Raw genomic sequence first — 19,760 nt, forward strand, 5'->3', positions numbered from 1 at the left:
GAGACAAAACAAAGCTTGAATTCACAATCTGTGAGTGTATCTGCATGAAACTTAACAGCAAGTCTGCAATGAATACAAAAATTATGTGTAAAATCAGGGCTTAGCCTGCTCTACATGAGCTCTAGGACAGCCCTTCACCAAAGGAAGATTAACTATGCTTTATGACAAAAAAAGCAACTGGAATTGAGTTTTTAAAACAATCCCAATTACAAAACTTGTCTCGAAGACCAGCAGAAAAAGTTTCTATAGCCATGTTACAGACCCAAATCAACAGGAATCCATTGCTGAGCCAGTGATGGTTTTGGTTTAGCCACAAGACGACAGGGGACTTCAGGTAATGCTCAGAATCACAGCCTTTTAATTACTTGCTATTGTGTGTGCACTTAACACCATGTTTCATCTTGTGTAATGAAAGTTGGAGCTACTACTTGTCATCTTTGCAGAATTTCTGGATTCTCGGGGAACACACAGTGGAAATCCAATAGCAATTTAACTATGCACAGAAGTCAGCACAAGTATCTAGCATTCTCCTATCCTAGAAAAAAATTAACTGGTGAAGGTTTAAAAGCATCTAATTTTCATTGCATTGAGACACTATTAATTTGAACATGAAGTAAAATATTACTCCTGAAAGGCAAGTATCATATCCTGCATGTCAAGAATTATTTTTTCAGTGATTTTTTTTTCCTTTGGCCATTATTTTCCAATTTAGAACAGATAAAAAAGAGTCAGAAACAGCACATAAATTTGTGCCCACTCCTTGTCTCTCTTTTACTCTATCATGGTTCTGCTCCTTTCTATCTTTCAGCTTTGTTAAAGGAGTTACTAATTCAATGTCTTCTCAGGGCCTGGTGACTAGCAAAAAGCATAGCAGGAAGTGCATCATTTACTAATTACCATGGGAAATTTACAGGACAAGCAGGGTTTTAAAGAGTTTAATTTTCTCTGTAGTACTCCCACATCTATTTTCTGTAAGTTCCTCATGCTTTAAGGTCAAATGCATCTCAAAAATGCCCTCACATCCATTTCTATAATACCACATTCAGCGAGAGATTTCTTATTTTGCATACTCTCACATGTGCAAAATATGCAAAACTCTCTCATACATGCAAAATACATTAATGTACCATCTATTAGTAATGTAGTAAATTATTGAAAGGGCAGCAGCACGTGTGGTACAATTCTACTGAACATTTTGAGTTTAAGGAACTCAGTGCATTTCCTAACCTCAGCCAACTGCACTGATGCAACACAGCAGTGTCTAACGCACAGTCCTCTCCCACATGGCAGCGAGTGGGCGAGTGCAGCAACCAAAAGAGAACCCTGGCTTCCTTTTGATCAATTATCTCCGTCACAGAGAGATCTAAGAGAGGGCACAGAGAGTAAACCACTTCCTACTCAAAACTGCACTTCGCAACAGTAACTTTCTAATGCAACTTTTCTTCATCATATGAAAAATTCAGGCAAGTTTTTAAAATAAACAACCCACAACACTAACATGAAGTGCATTAGCATATAAAAATATCAAATTTTCTGAAAATTAATTAAGTTGGGAATAAAACACAAAGTCATAAAGCTCCAGCCAGTTTTTGGTGGTGAATAGTCCATGGGGAAAAGCTGTTCTAATTCTGCTTTGTGCTGCAAATGGGATACAAAAATAAGAGCAGCAGGACTCCCAATGAACCATGCTGCTACCCCACTATAAAAGCAGAAACATTCCAAATTATCTTTAAGTAATAAAGATACCTTGATGTCCAGCAAGTTCCATCTTACCTGAATGATGAGCCCAAGCCATTAAACCATCACCAGTTTCACTAGCTTAGCTCTACCACAGAATAGCTTCTCCCTCATAACAAGCTAAAGAACAGCACACAGACCACTCTGGTGGGTCCTGCTCCAACTCAAATACCCATCTGGGTCTAGAGAGTTGACTAAGACAAGAACATCTTAAATTCATCATGAAAATTACATTAGCAAAAATTTGTTGTTTCTATGATGCTCTTTGGTATGATGTAGCATTTTTACACTTCAGAGCCAAAATTAAGTTTAATAGTGAAATCTCCTCAAGTTGCTGCTAAGAAGTTTTACTGAAATGTGGCAAACACGCTGTTCCAGAACCACAACTCCTGTACTTTGTTTTTCTGTAAGAATTTCTTATCATGGTTAACTGGAAGAAAATAATTCTGAAGCAAAATTAGCAATAAATTTTACCATACCAACCCCCAAAAATACCACCAGCAGCAGTAATTCAGTCAGTAACAGCCATACTGCAAGTTCTGGCTGTCAGCTGCACTGCTCATTCCTACCCTTCTCACCACACCAAATTCAACTGGAATTACAAGACACTAATCCTAGTAGTCCCAATGAAAGTGAGGGCTTTGGCAGCAGAGATGATTAGCTGTGAAAAACTTCTGCTGGAGTTCCCTAGACATTTACTCATCTCTCCATAAGGCAGATTCCAAGGAAAGCCCCATAAAAATAAAAATGCTATTGGTACTAAGATGTGCAGACATCCAGTACCAGCAAAGACAAATCCCATAACATTCTAACAAACAACCAAATATCAAAGGATTGATGTATTTCCTTACTGTACTACTAGTTGCTGGCACACAGATCCATTGTCTGTTATCAGTTCGTTCAGTTTTAATTCAAGGTGAACTTTCCCCTGGAAAAGAACAGGAGAGAAACACAAGTAATTTTTAAAGCATTTCTTTTAAAAGTAGGAATTAGAACAATAATATAGTTTACAGTTACAAGTTATTTAAGGTAATTCCAATATTACTACTTGAAGAAAATATCTCCTCTAAAGCACATATCCTGCAAGTAGAGCATGCTGGATGCACTTGAACTTTGAGCCAATGCTATAGAGAAGCACTACCTCATCTGCAGACAGCACAAGAATCAGCCAAGCCTCTACAGATTTAACACACACAAGGATTTCTTCCACCATGAGCAATTATCAAGTGCAAGAGTCTCAGCTATTTTGTCCCAAGCATGGGATGAACCCTTGCAGAGATAAGAATTTCTGACATTTCAGGAGAAAGTTCTAAAATGACCTTGGATTCTGAAGGCAGGTAGGTATGCCTAGAGAATTAGAATAGCATGCAATAGCCGTAACCAGCAGGATTTAACATCCACAGTGAAATCCTGCCCATCCCACCAGACTGAAGATAACTTAGAAATGTACTGCACATCCCAGGGCAGTTTTCAACTACCTCATGAAGACTGCTGATGTACTGAAGGAACAATAAACAAAACCAGGAGAGAGGAAAAGGTGGCAATAATTGCTAAACCCAGCTTCCTCTTTTTCTTTTCCTGATATGGCAGGATGTATTCAAGTAAAAGAATCCATAAATTATAGAACAGCATGGATTAATGTCAGAAACCATAAAGGGCCAACCTACTGTACCCTCTCAATAAAAGGCTCCATAACTTTAAACCATGATATGCAAATGTTTTGGGATGATCAGAATTTATTACTTAAATCTTGCTCCAAAGAGCTGCTGCCTGAACAACACCTGCTACTCCTTTGGGTGCCTGGCTGATCATGCTGGCTTTTACATCTAAGACAGGCACACACTGCCAGAGTCTTCCCTCTAACAATGCTCTCCTTGCTATTCTCAGACTTTGTCTATTTGCTAAATGGAACATCAGATGATACTGGTATGCTCACAATGAAAATTCTCAGGGAAGGGTTCTGGAAGGTGATTTGCAAGAGTGCCACAGGAAGCAAGCCATAATCTGAACTACAGCTTTGCCTTTCTGCTAAAATGGAAGTAAAACCCTTACCTGACCTTGCACACATTTCTATAGCAGTTATGTTTTGACACAGAACTGCAATGTTGTTATTGTAAATCCCCTGGGGCAAAGGCTGCGTTTCCCTCTGTTCGTCACAGGGGAGGAGAAATGAAGCTTCTTTTACAAGGCAGTTCCCAACCTAACTGCTTTGGGATGCCTGCCAGGTGTTTTGCAAACTGTTACTACAGGGACAGAAACACAGGTACATTAAGAAAGTATTTGTCAAGCAGAGAAACTCTATTACAGAAACAGATTTACAGGATACCATGAAGCATGCCAACAGCCTTACAAGGCAAAGTTTTTGAATGACAAATGAAAAGACAACCATTATTAACATTTATTTAAATAACTGACTTCACTTGTTTTAGAAAACAGATGCTGTGAATGGCCTAAACATCTTCCTTTTGCTTTTAAAGCCAAAAGCCACAAATTGTGTTTTAACAGTAGGAGTAAAACAGCACATTGCTGCTCCTGAGAACTACCTGGGGATGCAGTTTGCTCCCAGCTTAGTGCCATGATGACTACAGCAACATGGCTCTAAGAAAATATTTCCCCAATATGCATGGAGAGTTTTAGAACATTTTGTCATTTTGTTTGTTGAGAGCAGTGTGATGGTTTCCTAAAGTTGCTGATCTGCAGATCTATATCAGAACTTCTGACATAATATGCAACTGGGCTTTAAATGTGGCTGTACAGAAGGCTGGTTTATTTACTTAGTATCCTCACATCTGTATTTATTTTTCAGGAACTAGTGGAGAAAGGAAAAAGTTTCAAGAAAACAAGATTAATATGAACTCATAATACTGTGCACAGCAGCAAAACAAAAACCAGGTAATATCAAAACACAGAGCAGAGCAGCTGCTTTCTAAAAGTCTCCACCACCAAGGTTCCTGATGTACAGGCTGCTAATTATACCAAAGTTAACCTGTGAAGAATAGATGTATATAAAAAGTACACTTTTCTTGAAAAAAATGCAGATGTATGAAAACCCCAAAAATAATCCAACCAAGCAACTGCAAAGTGTCCTGTGCATAATTATGGAACAAAAAATACCTGTCTGCTATCCTATTGCCTTGCACACATCATAAATTTTGGAAAATACTCACATGGAGGAAACAAAAGGAACAAAAAATCAACTACATGTATGGTGCCATGAGGAAAAGAAAACAACTTTTTTTTCCCTCCAAACTGATTTACCTTTATAAATATTTCATGCACTTTTTCTGCACATGTACAATACAAAAGTCTGCTAACTTTAAGCCATGTCCAGCCAACCATCTTGGACATCTCAGAATATATTTCAGTACTGTATAGCACAACCAAACCAACAAGATTTCAGCCAAACGTGGCAGATGGGAGCTGGTCTCAGCTATGATCTAAAGACTTTTATGGAAAAATAAACCAGGACAGGAGAAACCTACCCAAATGCCTTGACTCAAGAAAAGATAAATATGAGGAGCATACACCTAAGCAGAAAAGGTCATTTCTTAGTGGAAGTGTCATGCAGGACAGTGCTTTGTATGGCAGAGTCATAAAAAAGTAAGAGTTTACATACTGCTGTGAGTCACAAAGCCAAAGAAAACAATAAACTTTTTTATTTCTAATATGTAAAAAAATCACTAAATTCTATTAATGGAATATTCTAATTGAATTTTCACATACTCATGTAGTGTTATGACAAAAATTAATACCTTTCTCAAAACATTTTTATGACAGAAAAAACATAGCAAGCATGACAATGTTTAAGTCAAAGTGGAAACTACCTTCCAGTTTGCATCTGGAAAGTGCTTTCTAGAATTTTCAGAGTGATTACATCAAAGAATTCAAAGAAGACAATGTGTAGTAGGGACTAGATGATCTCTAGGTCCCTTCCCAATGAACCATTCTATTCCATTTGATCACAACTGAAAGAGGACTGATTTTCAACAGAGAAGAGGAAGTGGTATTCAGATGTTTTGAAAATCCCTCTTCATGTAAAGCAACCACATGCCCTCCTATACCCAAGAGCTGCAGGCTAAACTTATGACACATAAATGAATCATCAGTGGAAATAATAGGAGAATTCTGTGCACATTCAGATCTTGTAAAAGCAGCCAGGATTCTCCCTACCCAAAGGGACTTTCAGGTTACTAAAAAAATATAAACACTGTCAAGTCTAAGACTTTTGCCCTCAGGCAAATCTGGAAAAAACCCCTATTAAAATCTACTAGTATGTCACATCAAGAAGGCTAAGAGATTCTCAAGAATTCTTTTTTGTTCTTGAAACCAAAAAGAAAATTGCTACAACTTCCAGAGCCATCTCACTTTTACCTATTCCTAGAACAATCCTGTTTGAAGAACTGGAACCACAGGTTGAAATAGAACTGTGAAGTGCAAGTTGTTTGACACTCAATGAAGAAAGTGTTTCAGGATAAGACATATGAACACAGCATAAGTACATCCAAGTTTTGAAGACTAATGATTTTACTGTCATAGAATTAGTCATTATTTTAGTTAACACCAAAAATTACTAAAAAAAAGGTATTCAAGAGTTTTAGGATCCATTCATGTGCCTCAAGTACATGACCCCTCTCCCAAGCATTCCAGACATGAAAATGCTGTTAAGACATTTCCAAGCAGTTGCTTCATGTCTTCTGCCAGTTTTAAGCACCATGAGGCACAATACCAGCTTAGGTGTAGAGTGCATTGTTCCCTAACCAAAGTGAAAACACAAGAAATACAGATGCTAAATCTTATCTCCTACAGCTCAATGGAACCTTCTACCATCATGTCCTTATCTGTACTTCACTTTCAAAATGTAAATGTGCAATTTAATAGTTACCTGAACCTCTGAATTAGAATCAACAGGTTGAAGCATAAACCAGTTCTCTTTTCCTGTGTAGTTGCATAAATCTTCTTTTTTGATTGACACCTTTCCTGAGGGAGGGTGGCAGGGGGGAGAGAAGCATAAAGATTACCTTCATCTGAATAGAACAACTATTTAATTATGTTTGAAATTTGATTTTTTTTTCTAAACTCTTTTAACTTTCTCTTTAAATTGATGATGCTATATGAAGAACATAAAACAAGGAATGTTATGGGTAAGTAAAGCAGAAAATAGTTTGCATAAAGCCTGATGGCATTAATTATTATTTGTTATCCTGGATATTACCAATAGGAAGGTAAAATAAAGAACACGCTTGAGGCTGGAAATAACATAATAGATTTGGGAGAAGAAAAACGGTGTTCAAGAATGCTTAAACAGGAAACTGAAGTAGATGCCTTTTATTCTTCTGATTGCTATTTGGAAAGCTGTTATTATATCAAATTATCTGACATCCTGGTGCAAATTATTTCCTTCCTCAATTCAAGTAAAGCAAAGGCTTGTTCCACAGCAGACTATTAGAGTTTTGTAGCAACTGTATCCAAAAAGCAGCTGCAATAAAGTCATTATGCAGTGGTGAAAGAAACAGAAATCTACCTCCTGTGATTTTTCACTTAAGCTACACAAGTTCCTGCCAAATGCTTTGTAAGTGACTAAGTTAAGGTTGCACTGACAAGGAAAAAAATTATCTATAAATGATTTTAAGAATTATTCCACAATTGTAATTATTTGCAGAATGATTTCACAATTTATTCTTTAAAGATCTATAAGTAGTGACAATTATTCAAATATTCCAATGAAGCAAAAGTGGAGAACAAAGAATTTATCAAAATGCATTCAGACCACAATAAGACTATAAAATGTCCTACTAGCCTGAAAAACAAAACATATTTTAGTATAAAAGAATGAAGCAAGTAACCAAAATCCTTATTTTCAAACTTTAAAGGAGTACTTAAATGCACTATACAGAGTTTTGAAAGATGCTTCGCCAAGAATTGTATCCTTAATCCTACAGATAACACTACTGAAAATAACCAAGTGCTCTGCAAGATGCAGACAGCACCTCACAGACACTTACCTATACGCAGGTCCTTTTGTAAAACACTTTTATCATAAATGTAGAAGGACAACCACTGGAATGTTCTTGGAATCTCAAAGTAAAACTCCTCTCCAAAATAAGGACTGAAAAGAAAGATTTGAAGTTAAAATAGAGAAACACTTTATGCAATTTATATAGAACATGAACATCAAAAAACTGCATTTTACAGCTGTCCCAGCCCGTGGCCCTCAGCACTAGACTGAGTTGTCATCAAAGGTGCCCAAAACCATTTCAGTACAAGAACACACAATAACATGGCAATGTCTTTTGTTTGTTTAATCAAAGGTAAGAATCAGACCACACAGAGAGTGGTGTCTCCTCTGCAATTTCAATTCTATTTTTCTGTCTTGAAATTATTCTAGCTGGTTCTCTAGACTTCCTAAGACATGCACAAGTATTGCTCCATTTTGATATTCAGTACATGATTAAACTACATTTAATCTTAATTTATTTTAAACTTATTGATTACTTAACCAACTGGCACTTGTTTAGCTCTAACTTCCATGTCAAAACTGCTGCTCTAAGATTCAGATCTGTAAGAAGTTATCACTAGAAATTGTAAGACAGAACAGTGAAACAGAGAAACATTAATCTCAAGTACGCACAATCTCCCTCACGCCAAAACGATCCCCACATTTCTCCATCTAAAGCAGTCCAATATCATGTCTGCAGCTCACCCTATTTAACTGCCACGTGCACAGCCCTCTACAGAAAAAGACTCTGAGAGGTTTCTCTATGCTACACCTATTTCATACAATGTGTTGGTAACTTCCCTCCCCGAACTGGTACCCTCATTAAAGTTAAGGAGTGCTTATTGACGTAATCAGAGCCAGCAGCCAGAAAATTGTATTTCAAGACTGAACAAAACCACAATGTTGTTTGTGCTACTGCAAGTGATGAATTCCAAAAGTCAAGCAGATCCACAGAAAAACCCTGCTATTCTAGAAATGGGCTCTTAAAATAGTTTCATTTACAATGTATTAATATCACCAGGGAAAGATGTTCATGAAACTACTTTTATGCAGAAAAGTACTGTGATATGAGTTACACCAAATGTTGGGGTTTTTTTGTTTCCCAGCAAAGTATCATTCTGAGCCTACTACTACAGTACTTTCTTAAACTAATAAAAATATGACAAATATGCTTAAGTTTGGAACAAGCAGTTCATGTTATTACCTACCCAAAGGATACCAGGAAGAACAGGCCACCATCCCTACTTTCTTCCTTCCAAAATAATCACCATTTTAAGACCACCCCATGCTTAAGGACAATGGCTTATTAAATAAATTAAAAAGAGCTGATAACTAACTTGAAAAGTGGGAAAGAACACAGATGAAAGAATCTAGTATTTCTAATGTCTAGAATAGATTTTTAGAAACAAGAACTTTAAGGGCAGGAATTCATTATAAGGAATTCCACAAGTAAAAATGTTCTTTTTGTTAAAACACAGACCTTTTACCACAGGCTTCAAAGCAGACAAATCAGTATTAGCCTTTGCACTACACTGAGAAATAATTTAAGAATTCTCAGTTGAAAAATTCAGCTGTGGTTTTTCAGCTCCCCTCTTTTTTTTTTTTTTTTTTTATAATTTCAAAGCCAACAAACTCTGCTTTGATTACAAGGGCTGGGTTCTTCTTGTCAGCACCATGACTGAAGGTTTAAACTCACGAGCATTACCTTCAGCAGCAGTGCAGCCCTGAAGAGCCTCAACTTCGTTATTACCATCACTGCTCATTTTAATTGTATTGACACAGTAAGTCGGACCAAAACCAAGGATGAAACAAAGGCTTATTTTAAACTTAGGTCAAGTCCATGGTCTGCTTCCCCTCGCAGCTATACAAATAAAAGTTGCAGCAGTACAAAGAAAGAGACACTCCAGCAGAAAGAGTGAACAGTGGGGGAATGAGCTGGCACTGGTGGGTGTCAGGGGAAACTCTGCTCCAGCTCAGCTTTAGACTGAGGGAACAGCAGGCTCCAGTGCACACCAACAAGTGCCAGGGGTTTAATATCTACTCTGGAAGGACGTATGGTACTCTATGCATCCAATTATAATTAGGCTGGGATGGAGACTACAAGCAGAGACCTCCAAAAATCTATTTAGCACCTTTACCTTGCACCTAAGAGAGCAAACTTTGCAGCTGCCCAGTCCACAAAGGATGAACAGCCATTAACTCTATTATTATTATTTTGACTTCAACACTACATTAAGTCTCAGATTTAGCAAGAAAGAACACGCCAATAATAGGAGCACAAATAGAAGGTAATACATTCTTTTACTCATGTTGATACATTTTTCATTATCTAAATTAACAGAGGTTATTAGTCGTTGATTCATAAGCAAAGTAGGAGGCAGAGAGAGAAAATTTAAAGTAAAAAAATTCTTAGGTAGGTACAGAATAGGTTAGCAGGGTACAACAGTTTACACCAATGAGGAATAATTAAAATGGAGAACTCACTCATCCTGTTCCTCAGGGATTCAGTCAGTTTAGTACTTTCATTTGTGACTTTGATGCAAGAACTTTAAAGACTGTGATGGATACAAAATTAGAAGATAGCACTAATTCAAAGGACAACCAGACTGAAGACAGGAAGAACTGGATTACAGCAGTACAGAAGATTAAATTTCACTGGGTAACACACTCCTCTGCTCTTCCCTTCCTTGCTGCAGTAACCTGGCAGTTCTGTGAGGACACTGATCAATGCCCCAGCCTGTCAGTTAATAAAAGCAATGGCTACATCAACTAGGAAATTAATTTCTGCCATAACCTTGCACTACCACAAAGTTCAGTTGGGAAAAAAAGAAACTGAACTTAGTTTAAATTAAAAATAAAAAAAAGACACACACATACCACAATACCCCTTCCTCATATTTGACCACAGACATCTGAGGAGGCTCACAGATATTCTTTCAACTTTCCAAGGGAAAAAGTATCTTTCTTCAGAACCCACAGAAATACCACACCATGTCAGGAAATATTTCTTAAGTCATTAGCCAAAATACCCCTCTTTCACTTCAGTATTATTTCATGCTTTTTTAACTTTGGAAAGTTTGTTTTACATCTGCACTCCAACAACTCTCCCAGTGCTGGTGAAAGGCCAAACCTATTTGTACATTTAAAGAATACACTTCTTAATAATTTTCAATCACGGTAGTCAAAACTAATTTTAATTCTAGTGATAATTACTTCCACAGACATTTAATTAGTTGATATTCACAGGACTAAAATTTGGATTAAAAATTGTGTAAATTTGCAATCCATAATACAGTGACAAAAAGAGACTGTGAATTATGTGTGTAAGAAAAAGCAAGCAAACAATATGAAATTCAAAGTTGCATCTATGACTAAAATGATTCTATACTACACCTCACTGAAAAGCAATTTATAAAGTTTTCAGGTTAATAAGAGATTGGAGCTTTCCTCTCCTGTCCCAGTACCTCTAGGTTAGTAGGGTTTCTAGTTTAACACAGCAATAAGAAACAAGATGTTGTCATTAAGTTTCTGGAATGAGAGTCAACCTTCCTAACTGCACACACTGAAGCAATCAAGTATAAGCACCCATCTGGTTGCTGGTAATAGAGGATGAGTTATTTTATTACATTTCACTGGTTTGTATGGAACCCTCTCTTAATTCAGAGAATGAAGGAGTCACCTAAGAAGTCAATTGAGACAGAAAGGAAAAGAGCAATTCCAAACACCCGATTCTAACTTCTAATACAATGCTATCATCATCTGAGAATTCTGTATTTGAGGCAGGTTATTTGAAACTCCTCTCCCCCCAGCTGTTTTGTTAGAGTGAGATTTTTTACTTCATTTCCTCTCTGAAGTATTATTGACACTGAAATTAAATTTCAGCTAAAACTTAAATACTATTAAAATATTTTTGATGGATATAAGGTGTTTTACTTTATCAAATATTTTATTATGCAACTAATACTTCTTTCATTAGGTGATGAAAGTACATAAATCTAATAATTTTTAAATAGAACATAATAAAAATGTCTGCATATACATCAACTGTAACAGATCTTGTTTCTAAGCATAGTAGTAACTTCTAGGATTTCCATTATTAACATCAAAATCAGAGAGCAAAGTCTTTCAGAGATGGGTTGGGGTCTTTTGCTCATGAAACTGCTGTCTATTTGAAGGGAAAATGCTAAGTTTCTGCTTTTTCAATATAGTCTCTTCAACATTTTTCTCTGAAGGATTACTCAATTGATTTTGTTCTATTAATCTGCAGCCTGTTAGATTCTGAAAATTTTATGGATCTAACTACAGCAGCTACAGATTACAAAAATAAGCAAAATATTTGTTCCTGACTCTACATATGTGACATTTGCTTTTCATGCAGAAGCATAAGGAGGCTCTGAAACGATGTCCTGAAAAAATAAATTCCCTATTTAAGTTTGTCATCTGAGTTATTCCTCACCTGCAAACACCTGGAGAGAGAGAGCTCAAAGAATGAACACTAACAACAAAACCACTGGAGAAAGGAATTAAGAAAACTTCCAGGAGTTTGAACAGACTGTCTGGGTTTCAAAAGGAAGGCTTAATGTCACCTCCACATAACTGAAACTGTCGCTCAGATATTCTGAACAATGAAGCTGCAGTGATGCTTTTTTGGGTCCTCTGTGAACTTCAGAGTTGTCAGACATGAAAGCCTTACACTGCTGCAGCTGTGCCATCCTGACTTTTTGTTTGAGTCTTTTCAAGGCTCTAAATCAGCAGCAGAATCTACAGCCCAGGGAAGCAAAGCAAGGAATTCTGTGTGGATCCTGTTACAGTTCCCAGAACAAGAACTACAGGAGAGAAAAAGGCCTGTTCAGGGGACACCCCACAGCACAGAAAACTCTCATACATGGCAAAGTTCCGGTTCCTTCCTTCCAGAAACTGGTTTTACCAGATACACAGTTAGAGCAGAATTCCACCAATACACTTCAACTGCTTGTCAGAAGAAGGAAATAACATAGGGAGCATGTATCAAGTAGATTTCTTTCCCTAGAAAACAACCTAGCAAGAAAAAGAATGTTACGCTGCCCACTGGAACAGAATAGAGTAATTGTGAAATATATTCTTGCATATTTCATTTAAAAGCTCACAAGACTCAATTTTGACTTCTTGCAACACTCATGATTTTACACATTGCTGTAACATGTGAGTAGCTACCACAAGTCAGTTCTCATTTTAAAGTAGTACAAGCAAAAGCCATCCACACTGGTATTGGGCAGTCTTGCTTATCATATCCATTTAAAAACTGAGCTTACCTTAAAGATTTTTCAACTACCTGTGTACGAAAAACTTCTTCTTGGTCCAAGTTTATGGTACAGAAAAAGTCTCTCATTTTGTTGGGTACTAAGTGTTTGGCATCATCTGTAAATTAAAAAAAATTACTGTAAATATTGCAGGGGAAAAACTTACAAAATATTAGGTACAAGAATGTCACAGCTTTAGTGTGTTCAAAAAAATTACTGTTCCATTCAGCATGCATTTTGATATCCATTTTCAATTCATAAGCTTCAGGAGGGCAGAGAAGTTGCTCCATCCAGCTTCCCATGGAATGAGAGTGGACAGGAAGAGACACACTCTGACTCATGAACACCTCTTCTTGCAGCACCTGCACTTTCCCTTGAAAGGTCTCATCTCTGGCTTGACCCTGCACAACTCGCTAAATCCACGACACTCACAGCCTGAGGTCATCCGGCATTAGGTCATCACAGCAGGCATGATCTGCCTCAGCTACTGCTCACTTGGTGTTTTCTCTGCAAATACTTTGGCTAAAGGAAGCTGATTAATAAGAACTTGCCCACCAAATCTTTATTTCATTTTCCACGATGAATAGAAGATTGTGAGTTGGCTGAGCCTTTGAAAATATATCTCTCATGAGTACTGTTCACTTTTTCCTAACTAGTAGAAGGGGGAAATAATCACCTCCTAATTCAATGTAACATGGAAAAGAATAAAAGGAAGTTTCTAATAAGAAGGAAAGATTGGCAGCACAAGAATGCAAAGATTTGCTGGGTATTGAATCTAGGTCACTGCAATTACATGCTGGACATAAGGCAGATCTGTTAGGAAATTGTTTCCTCTAAACAATCACAGCTAAAACCAGTTGAAGTTGCTCTTCCAAAATCCAAATGCTACAGATATCTATGTTAATTTACAGCAACACCATTCTCTAGATTAAACAGAGACTTTCTGCCCAGATGTCTCCTCCCTCTCTGAATGTCTGAAGACAACACACAGACCCTTTCCACCTTTTATTTTGCTAAAAGAAATTACAAGCTCTTCTGGCACTCTCTCCCATGAGAGGCTCCTAAACAAAGCAGGTGATCCACCCCTTTTCCACTTGGTTGTCCAAACCACAGGCAACCAGAATTGCATTAGCACCTCTCATCCTTGCTGCTGCTGGAAATACCTCTCCTGATGACATGTGGAATCAACTTTATCTAAACATTATCTATTTATATAAGATATTAAAAATAGAATGAAAAGTACATCTAAGTATTAAGTTTTAATTACTTTTATGTCTGAATAGCATAAGACCTTTCAGAAAGCGCAGAATGAAACTAGATTTGAAATGTCATACATGTTTATTTTTTAAAAACGCAGATATGAAGCACAGTGAGTAAGCTTTATTCTCTATGCTGGCAAGATGTGAAATCAAAGTTCTGCTTTCTCTCTCCTCCACACTCTTTTTGTGTTAGATGGTTAATTTAGGGTAACCTATTACAGCCTTGGAGGTTGAGTAATGCCCAGCACTGGAAGGGCTGCTCTGACTGTGTCTGAGTAGGGAATGTGACAATTTAACAGGAACACAGACTGAACTTCAATCATGGCATTTTCCAGGTCAGGGATATGCACACTGATGGAAAGCATGAACAGACACTTAAGGAACTTCCACAGTTGAAACCTGTGCTCTCAGAAGCATCAACAAGCTTTTCCTCAGCTTGGGTGCAGGAGAGGAGGAAGTATACACATTATTTTTAAACACCACACTTCATGATGACAGATTGAGAGACGTGAACAAAACCTGGTTTTAATGGCTTTAGACTCCAAAAAAGGGCTCAACTCCAAGTTACCTTTAAGTGAGATATTGCAGGAGAATCAAGGAAAGCATCAGATTATCACTGCCTTAACTTTTTTTAAAGATGAGGTAATTTAATAAAACATATGACACGTAAAAATCAATTCATCAATCTGGATGTAATCCCTGGAGAGCTCCTGATACCAAAGTTCGTAATTAATAAACATGAACTGAGTGTGTCAGCTGTTCCTGAGAACAGCTTTATTTTTTAGTTAATACTTGGCATGATCCTATTTTCCCATAAAATAGTTAAAACACAACATTAATCATCACTGCAAAGGCACAGTACAGTGGACTTTGAAAGGAAATTACAGTTATTATAGTTTCATATTTTCTTAAAAGGAATAGAAATGAAATATTTCTGAATAATTCACTATTTCTTCGTATACTATAGTACAGTTTTTCAGTTTTAAGAGACTGTCCACCCAGAGGAACACACAAAATACAAGTTTTGATTTCAGTTGGTTAGAGCATGGTGCTAATAACACCATGGGTTCCATCCCCATATGAGCCATTCACTTAAGAGCTGAAATTGAGGATTTGTAGGTAGGGTATCTTTCAACTCAGAATATTCTGTGATCTGATTTTCTAACCAGTTAAAAACCTTTATTTTGTAGCCCAAGTGTCTGGCTTTAAAGAACAGACAAACTTTTGGGAGGAAGAGGATCCTCAATCCTGAGTTAAAAATAACCTCAGAGCACTTGTCAGGTAAAATACAGAGCATGAGATCTCACATTGTTTATAACACCTCCTGGTGTCTGTGACTGTGGGACACATTTCACCCATACAGTGACCCAACTCTTCCAAGATTATTTCCTTAAAAAAAAAAAAAAAAAAAGCTCAAGCCTTCAATTACACTACATCTTCCTTTTTCTGAGTAACCTAAGGCTATAATGGTTGCATAAAAATCAAGTATTAACAACATCAGATATCTGCCTGAATGTTTACATTTTCTGTACATATATGTAATATCTGCTGTCAAGTAAAAGTCTGAAATTAGTGTCCATCTTCAAAATTTCTATGCTCTGGGTCCCTGCCAGAGCACATTTATGCACACAAACTCTGAAGTATTTGCTTCACAGGACTAAAGACATTATATAGCAACAATAAATTCCACTCTAGGAATGCAGCATAATCCAAGATAACCACACACTGTTAAAAACACGGAGCAGGTTTGAAAAAGAATGCATCCTGAATTTTGTCAGATGAGCTCTAGGAGACAATAGTTACATTTTTCCAAGTGCTTCACTAATCCAGGTCTCAGTAAACACTCCAAAAATCAAGACAACTACAATCACTTACTGTACTTCCGTATGGCATCAAATGAAAACAAGCACAGCCTGAAACACTACACTACAAGATATGCCTAAAGCTACCTGACACCACACCTTTGTAAAGCATTTCTGTCATTACTGTGGCACATAAAATAGAGCCATCAATACAAAAGCATTGCCAAAAGGGAAAGACAGTCTTTACTGTATTTTTGGTGAAAACCTGCTTAAGAGTAATACTACACTTTCCAAAAATATTATAGGGTCTTAAACAGTCAAGACCAGTTCACCTCACTTGAAAACTGGAGGCAGAAGGCTGGTTGCAAACACTGACAGCCCACAAAAACAGGGTACCAGGGACTGCAAACTTGTCCTTACTCAGGTTCTTCTGCTAGGTATGCAATGGCTGCTTAAGCCACCTTTAAGAACATATCTCAATTCTAAATCTGGTGCAATGATTTGTATAACATGGCTAAATTTAGATTTTGCCACCAATTTATGCGTTGCAAAACACAGTATAAATAACAACTTTCTGCAGATGGTGTTTTCTATACATGTAGAATTACACAGAACTGACATTACCTCATTAAAACTAACATGCTCTCTCATGCAACACACATAAAATTAGCCAGTGTCAAATTTTAATTGCCAGCAATGCTTGGGCACCAAAAATGTTTCTCCCTGTAAGAAACATACTATAAGGAATTCCTTCAGACTATGAACATCAGCTTTCCAAAGTGAGGTCTGCTATTGTAAATCCCTCCAGATCAAGGAGGATTACATTATTACATTTGTTTATTATTCTTCATTCGGAGGGTTTTCCCCTACAAAACAGTATTAAAATACTAGTAAGAAGTGAAAATAACTCAGTATTTGTGATGTGAAAAAGCCAAAAGAGCATCCAGGCATCAGAGGGTTCCCAAGCTTCCACAGCATATTTAACTCATTGAGTTTTTAAACTTAGAAGAAGTGGGTAGGTTTACAAAGTGATTTTCACACTGTTTCAAGACATGTCTTTTATTGCAGCTGTTACTTCCACTCATTTTTCAAAGGGGTTCTTACAGGTCCATCTTTAGCAATGAACTTTTCATATATTTCCCAGGAAGAAGGTCACATTCCTCTGTTTACTGACACTTTTGTCAGTTAACCAAACATCCAAAATTATGATACAACCACAGGCTTAATCCATAACACACAGATGGGACAATAAAACTGGTTTCAACATAAGTGCTAAGACATTTTGCCTTGTTTATTAATGTCTAGTGGAAAACTTTGATCAATATCCCAAAATGCAAAACTCACTGAATGTTGTGTAGTCCAGCGTTCACAAAATGTTAACAATAAAAGATAGGAAGCAGAAAAGTATCAAAAAATAAGCCAGCTTCAATAATCTTTAGCAACCAACTTCTTATGTACTCCTAGGAAGCAGGTCAGAGTCCTTCTTCCCAGGGAGTACTATGACCTGCTTCCTAGGGAATACATAAAACTTTGGTTGCTAGAGATTACTGAAGACAGATTAAGGAAGGTGGGGCTGCTCAGCCTGGAGAAGGTTGTGTGAAGACCTCACAGCAACCTTCCAATATCTCAGGAGGAAGCCAGAGAGGGACTCTTCATCAGGAACTGCAGTGACAGAATGAGTAGTTCCCATTGTTCCCATTGGAACAAACTGAAAAAAAGGAAACTTAGGCTAAATATATGGAAGAAATTCTTTACTCTGAGGGTGGTGAGGCAGTAGCATAGGTTGCTCAGACAAGCTGTGGATGCCACATCCCTGGAAGTGTTCAAGGCCAGGCTGGATGGAGCTCTGAGATGGAGTAGCAGAAGGTGCTCCTGCCCATGGCAGCAGCATTGCAATGAGACCATATTTAAGGTCCTTTCCAAAGAAAACCATTTAATAACCCTATGACTCTATGAACTCATGCATTAACCCCAAAACTAACAGTATGCTTTTTTAAAGGCTAGCTGCCCTGTATTATTTCTGTGCTAATTGCTAACAGCAGCAGATCCCAGTGTGTGTTCAGCCTTGCCTCCCTAACCACGTCCTATTTCTCACACCTCGGACTGAGAGCACCTCCAGCTCCACTCCCGGCCATCTCCTGTTTTCATGACCCAGTCTTCTATTTACTGAAGACACAGCAAATACATCTAGGCTGCATGACGATATTTAAGTAAACACGACTCCACTCCTCCACCAAACCTAATCCTTCAACATGTTTTCACAACCGGTTCTCAGCCCCAGCGCCGGGCCCGAGTCAACTTGTTTCGCTTCATTCTCAAAAAGTCGATGGGCTGCGTGAGAAAGGAAACAAGCGGGCCGCGTCCGAGCGCAATGAACGTACTCGGTACCCTCAGAAAGCCGCCGCACATCCTGTTTCTCCCGCTCGCTTTGAAGTGCTCCCCAGCCGCACCGCACTATCTGCGCGCCTCACCGAGCCCTCCTCCCGGCCCGGCCGACGGCTTCCCACGTTACCGAGGCTATCGGTATCGGCAGTCAGCACTTCCCAGGCACCAAAATAAGGCCACCGGCCTCTCTCTCCGCCTCCTCCCGCTCGCACACACGCTGCACAGAGGCACGGGAGGGCTGGTGACCGCTTCCAGAACAGCCCTTCACCACCAACTTCCTGCACATCGCTAATTTCGCAATTTCAGCCTGACAAACAGACTCTGATGCCCGAGGTCCGGGCGGGAGGGGGCATTTCTGGTCGTCCGCTGACTCCAGGGATCTCTCAGAGCCACCGATGCTTCCCTGGCACTCGGGCCTCCCCCGGCCCCGCCGCGTCTGTGAATCCATCCGTCCACCCATCCGCTCACCCCCGATCCCGCCCCGGGGCGCGCAGACCCCGGCCCGGCCCGCACGTGTCGCCGCTGCCGCCACAAAGCCCCTCCGCGGGGCCCGACCCGCACCCGGCCCGCGGCGGCCGCGGCCCCTCCGCGCCCTCCCGCTCCCGCTCCCGCCCCCGCCCCGCCGCCTCCAGGGCCGCCGCGCCAGTGCCCGCCCGTCTGGCCGCGGGGAGGGAGCGGCAGCAGCGGGGCCGGGTCGGGAGCGACACCTGAGCGCAGCGGCCCCGGGCGCTCGGCCCCACCGCAGCGCCGCACTTACAGATCTTCCCCCGCAGGTTCTGCAGCACCCGCACCTCGTCGCTGCCGTCTCCCGCCGCCATCGCGCCAGCGCCGCCGCCGCCTGCGCAGTGCAGCGCCGCGGGGGAAGCGAGGGAGGGAGGGAGGGAGGGAAGGAGAGGAGCGGCCCGGCCCGGCCCCGCCGCCCGCCCCGCCCCCGCCGCCCGCGGGCACCACCAGCCCGGGCGGGCGGGGGGCGCGGCTCCTGCGCCAGGGCGGCTTTTCCCGCTGCGCTGTGAGGGGGCTCCGCCCGGGGTTCGCCACCCCGCGCTCCTGCCGGGCTGGGGCTGCGCTGGGCGCTGGGGGGCTCGGCCGGGTCCGGGACTGGCCCTGACCGCGCCTTCCCCTGCTCTATAGTCAGGAAGACAGGGCATAGCCTTAAGCTGCACCAGGGGAGGTTTATGTTAGACATTAGGATGAAATTCTTCACAGAAAGGGTGATTAGACAGTGGAATAGGCTGCCAAGGGAGGTGGTAGAGTCACCATCCCTGGAAGTATTTGAAAAAAGACTGGATGTGGCACTGAGGGC

The 19,760-nt window shown here is 39.7% G+C and overlaps 1 protein-coding gene across 1 annotated transcript in view; it reads right to left on the bottom strand.

Moving 5' to 3' along the window:
* RASA2 (RAS p21 protein activator 2) overlaps window positions 1-19,275 on the bottom strand; it is a 45,172-nt gene extending 25,897 nt beyond the window's left edge. The window contains exons 1-5 of the mRNA XM_059479278.1: window positions 19,215-19,275; window positions 13,024-13,129; window positions 7,740-7,843; window positions 6,620-6,714; window positions 2,589-2,665 (exon numbers count right to left, since the gene is read on the bottom strand). Of these exons, the coding sequence (XP_059335261.1) occupies window positions 2,589-2,665; window positions 6,620-6,714; window positions 7,740-7,843; window positions 13,024-13,129; window positions 19,215-19,275 (443 nt within the window). The remainder of the gene's footprint in view (window positions 1-2,588; window positions 2,666-6,619; window positions 6,715-7,739; window positions 7,844-13,023; window positions 13,130-19,214) is intronic.
* Between the last annotated feature and the right edge of the window lie 485 nt (window positions 19,276-19,760).

The sequence above is a fragment of the Ammospiza nelsoni genome, chromosome 10 (genome assembly GCF_027579445.1).
Source record: "Ammospiza nelsoni isolate bAmmNel1 chromosome 10, bAmmNel1.pri, whole genome shotgun sequence".
In the NCBI taxonomy this organism is placed as follows: Eukaryota; Metazoa; Chordata; class Aves; order Passeriformes; family Passerellidae; genus Ammospiza; species Ammospiza nelsoni.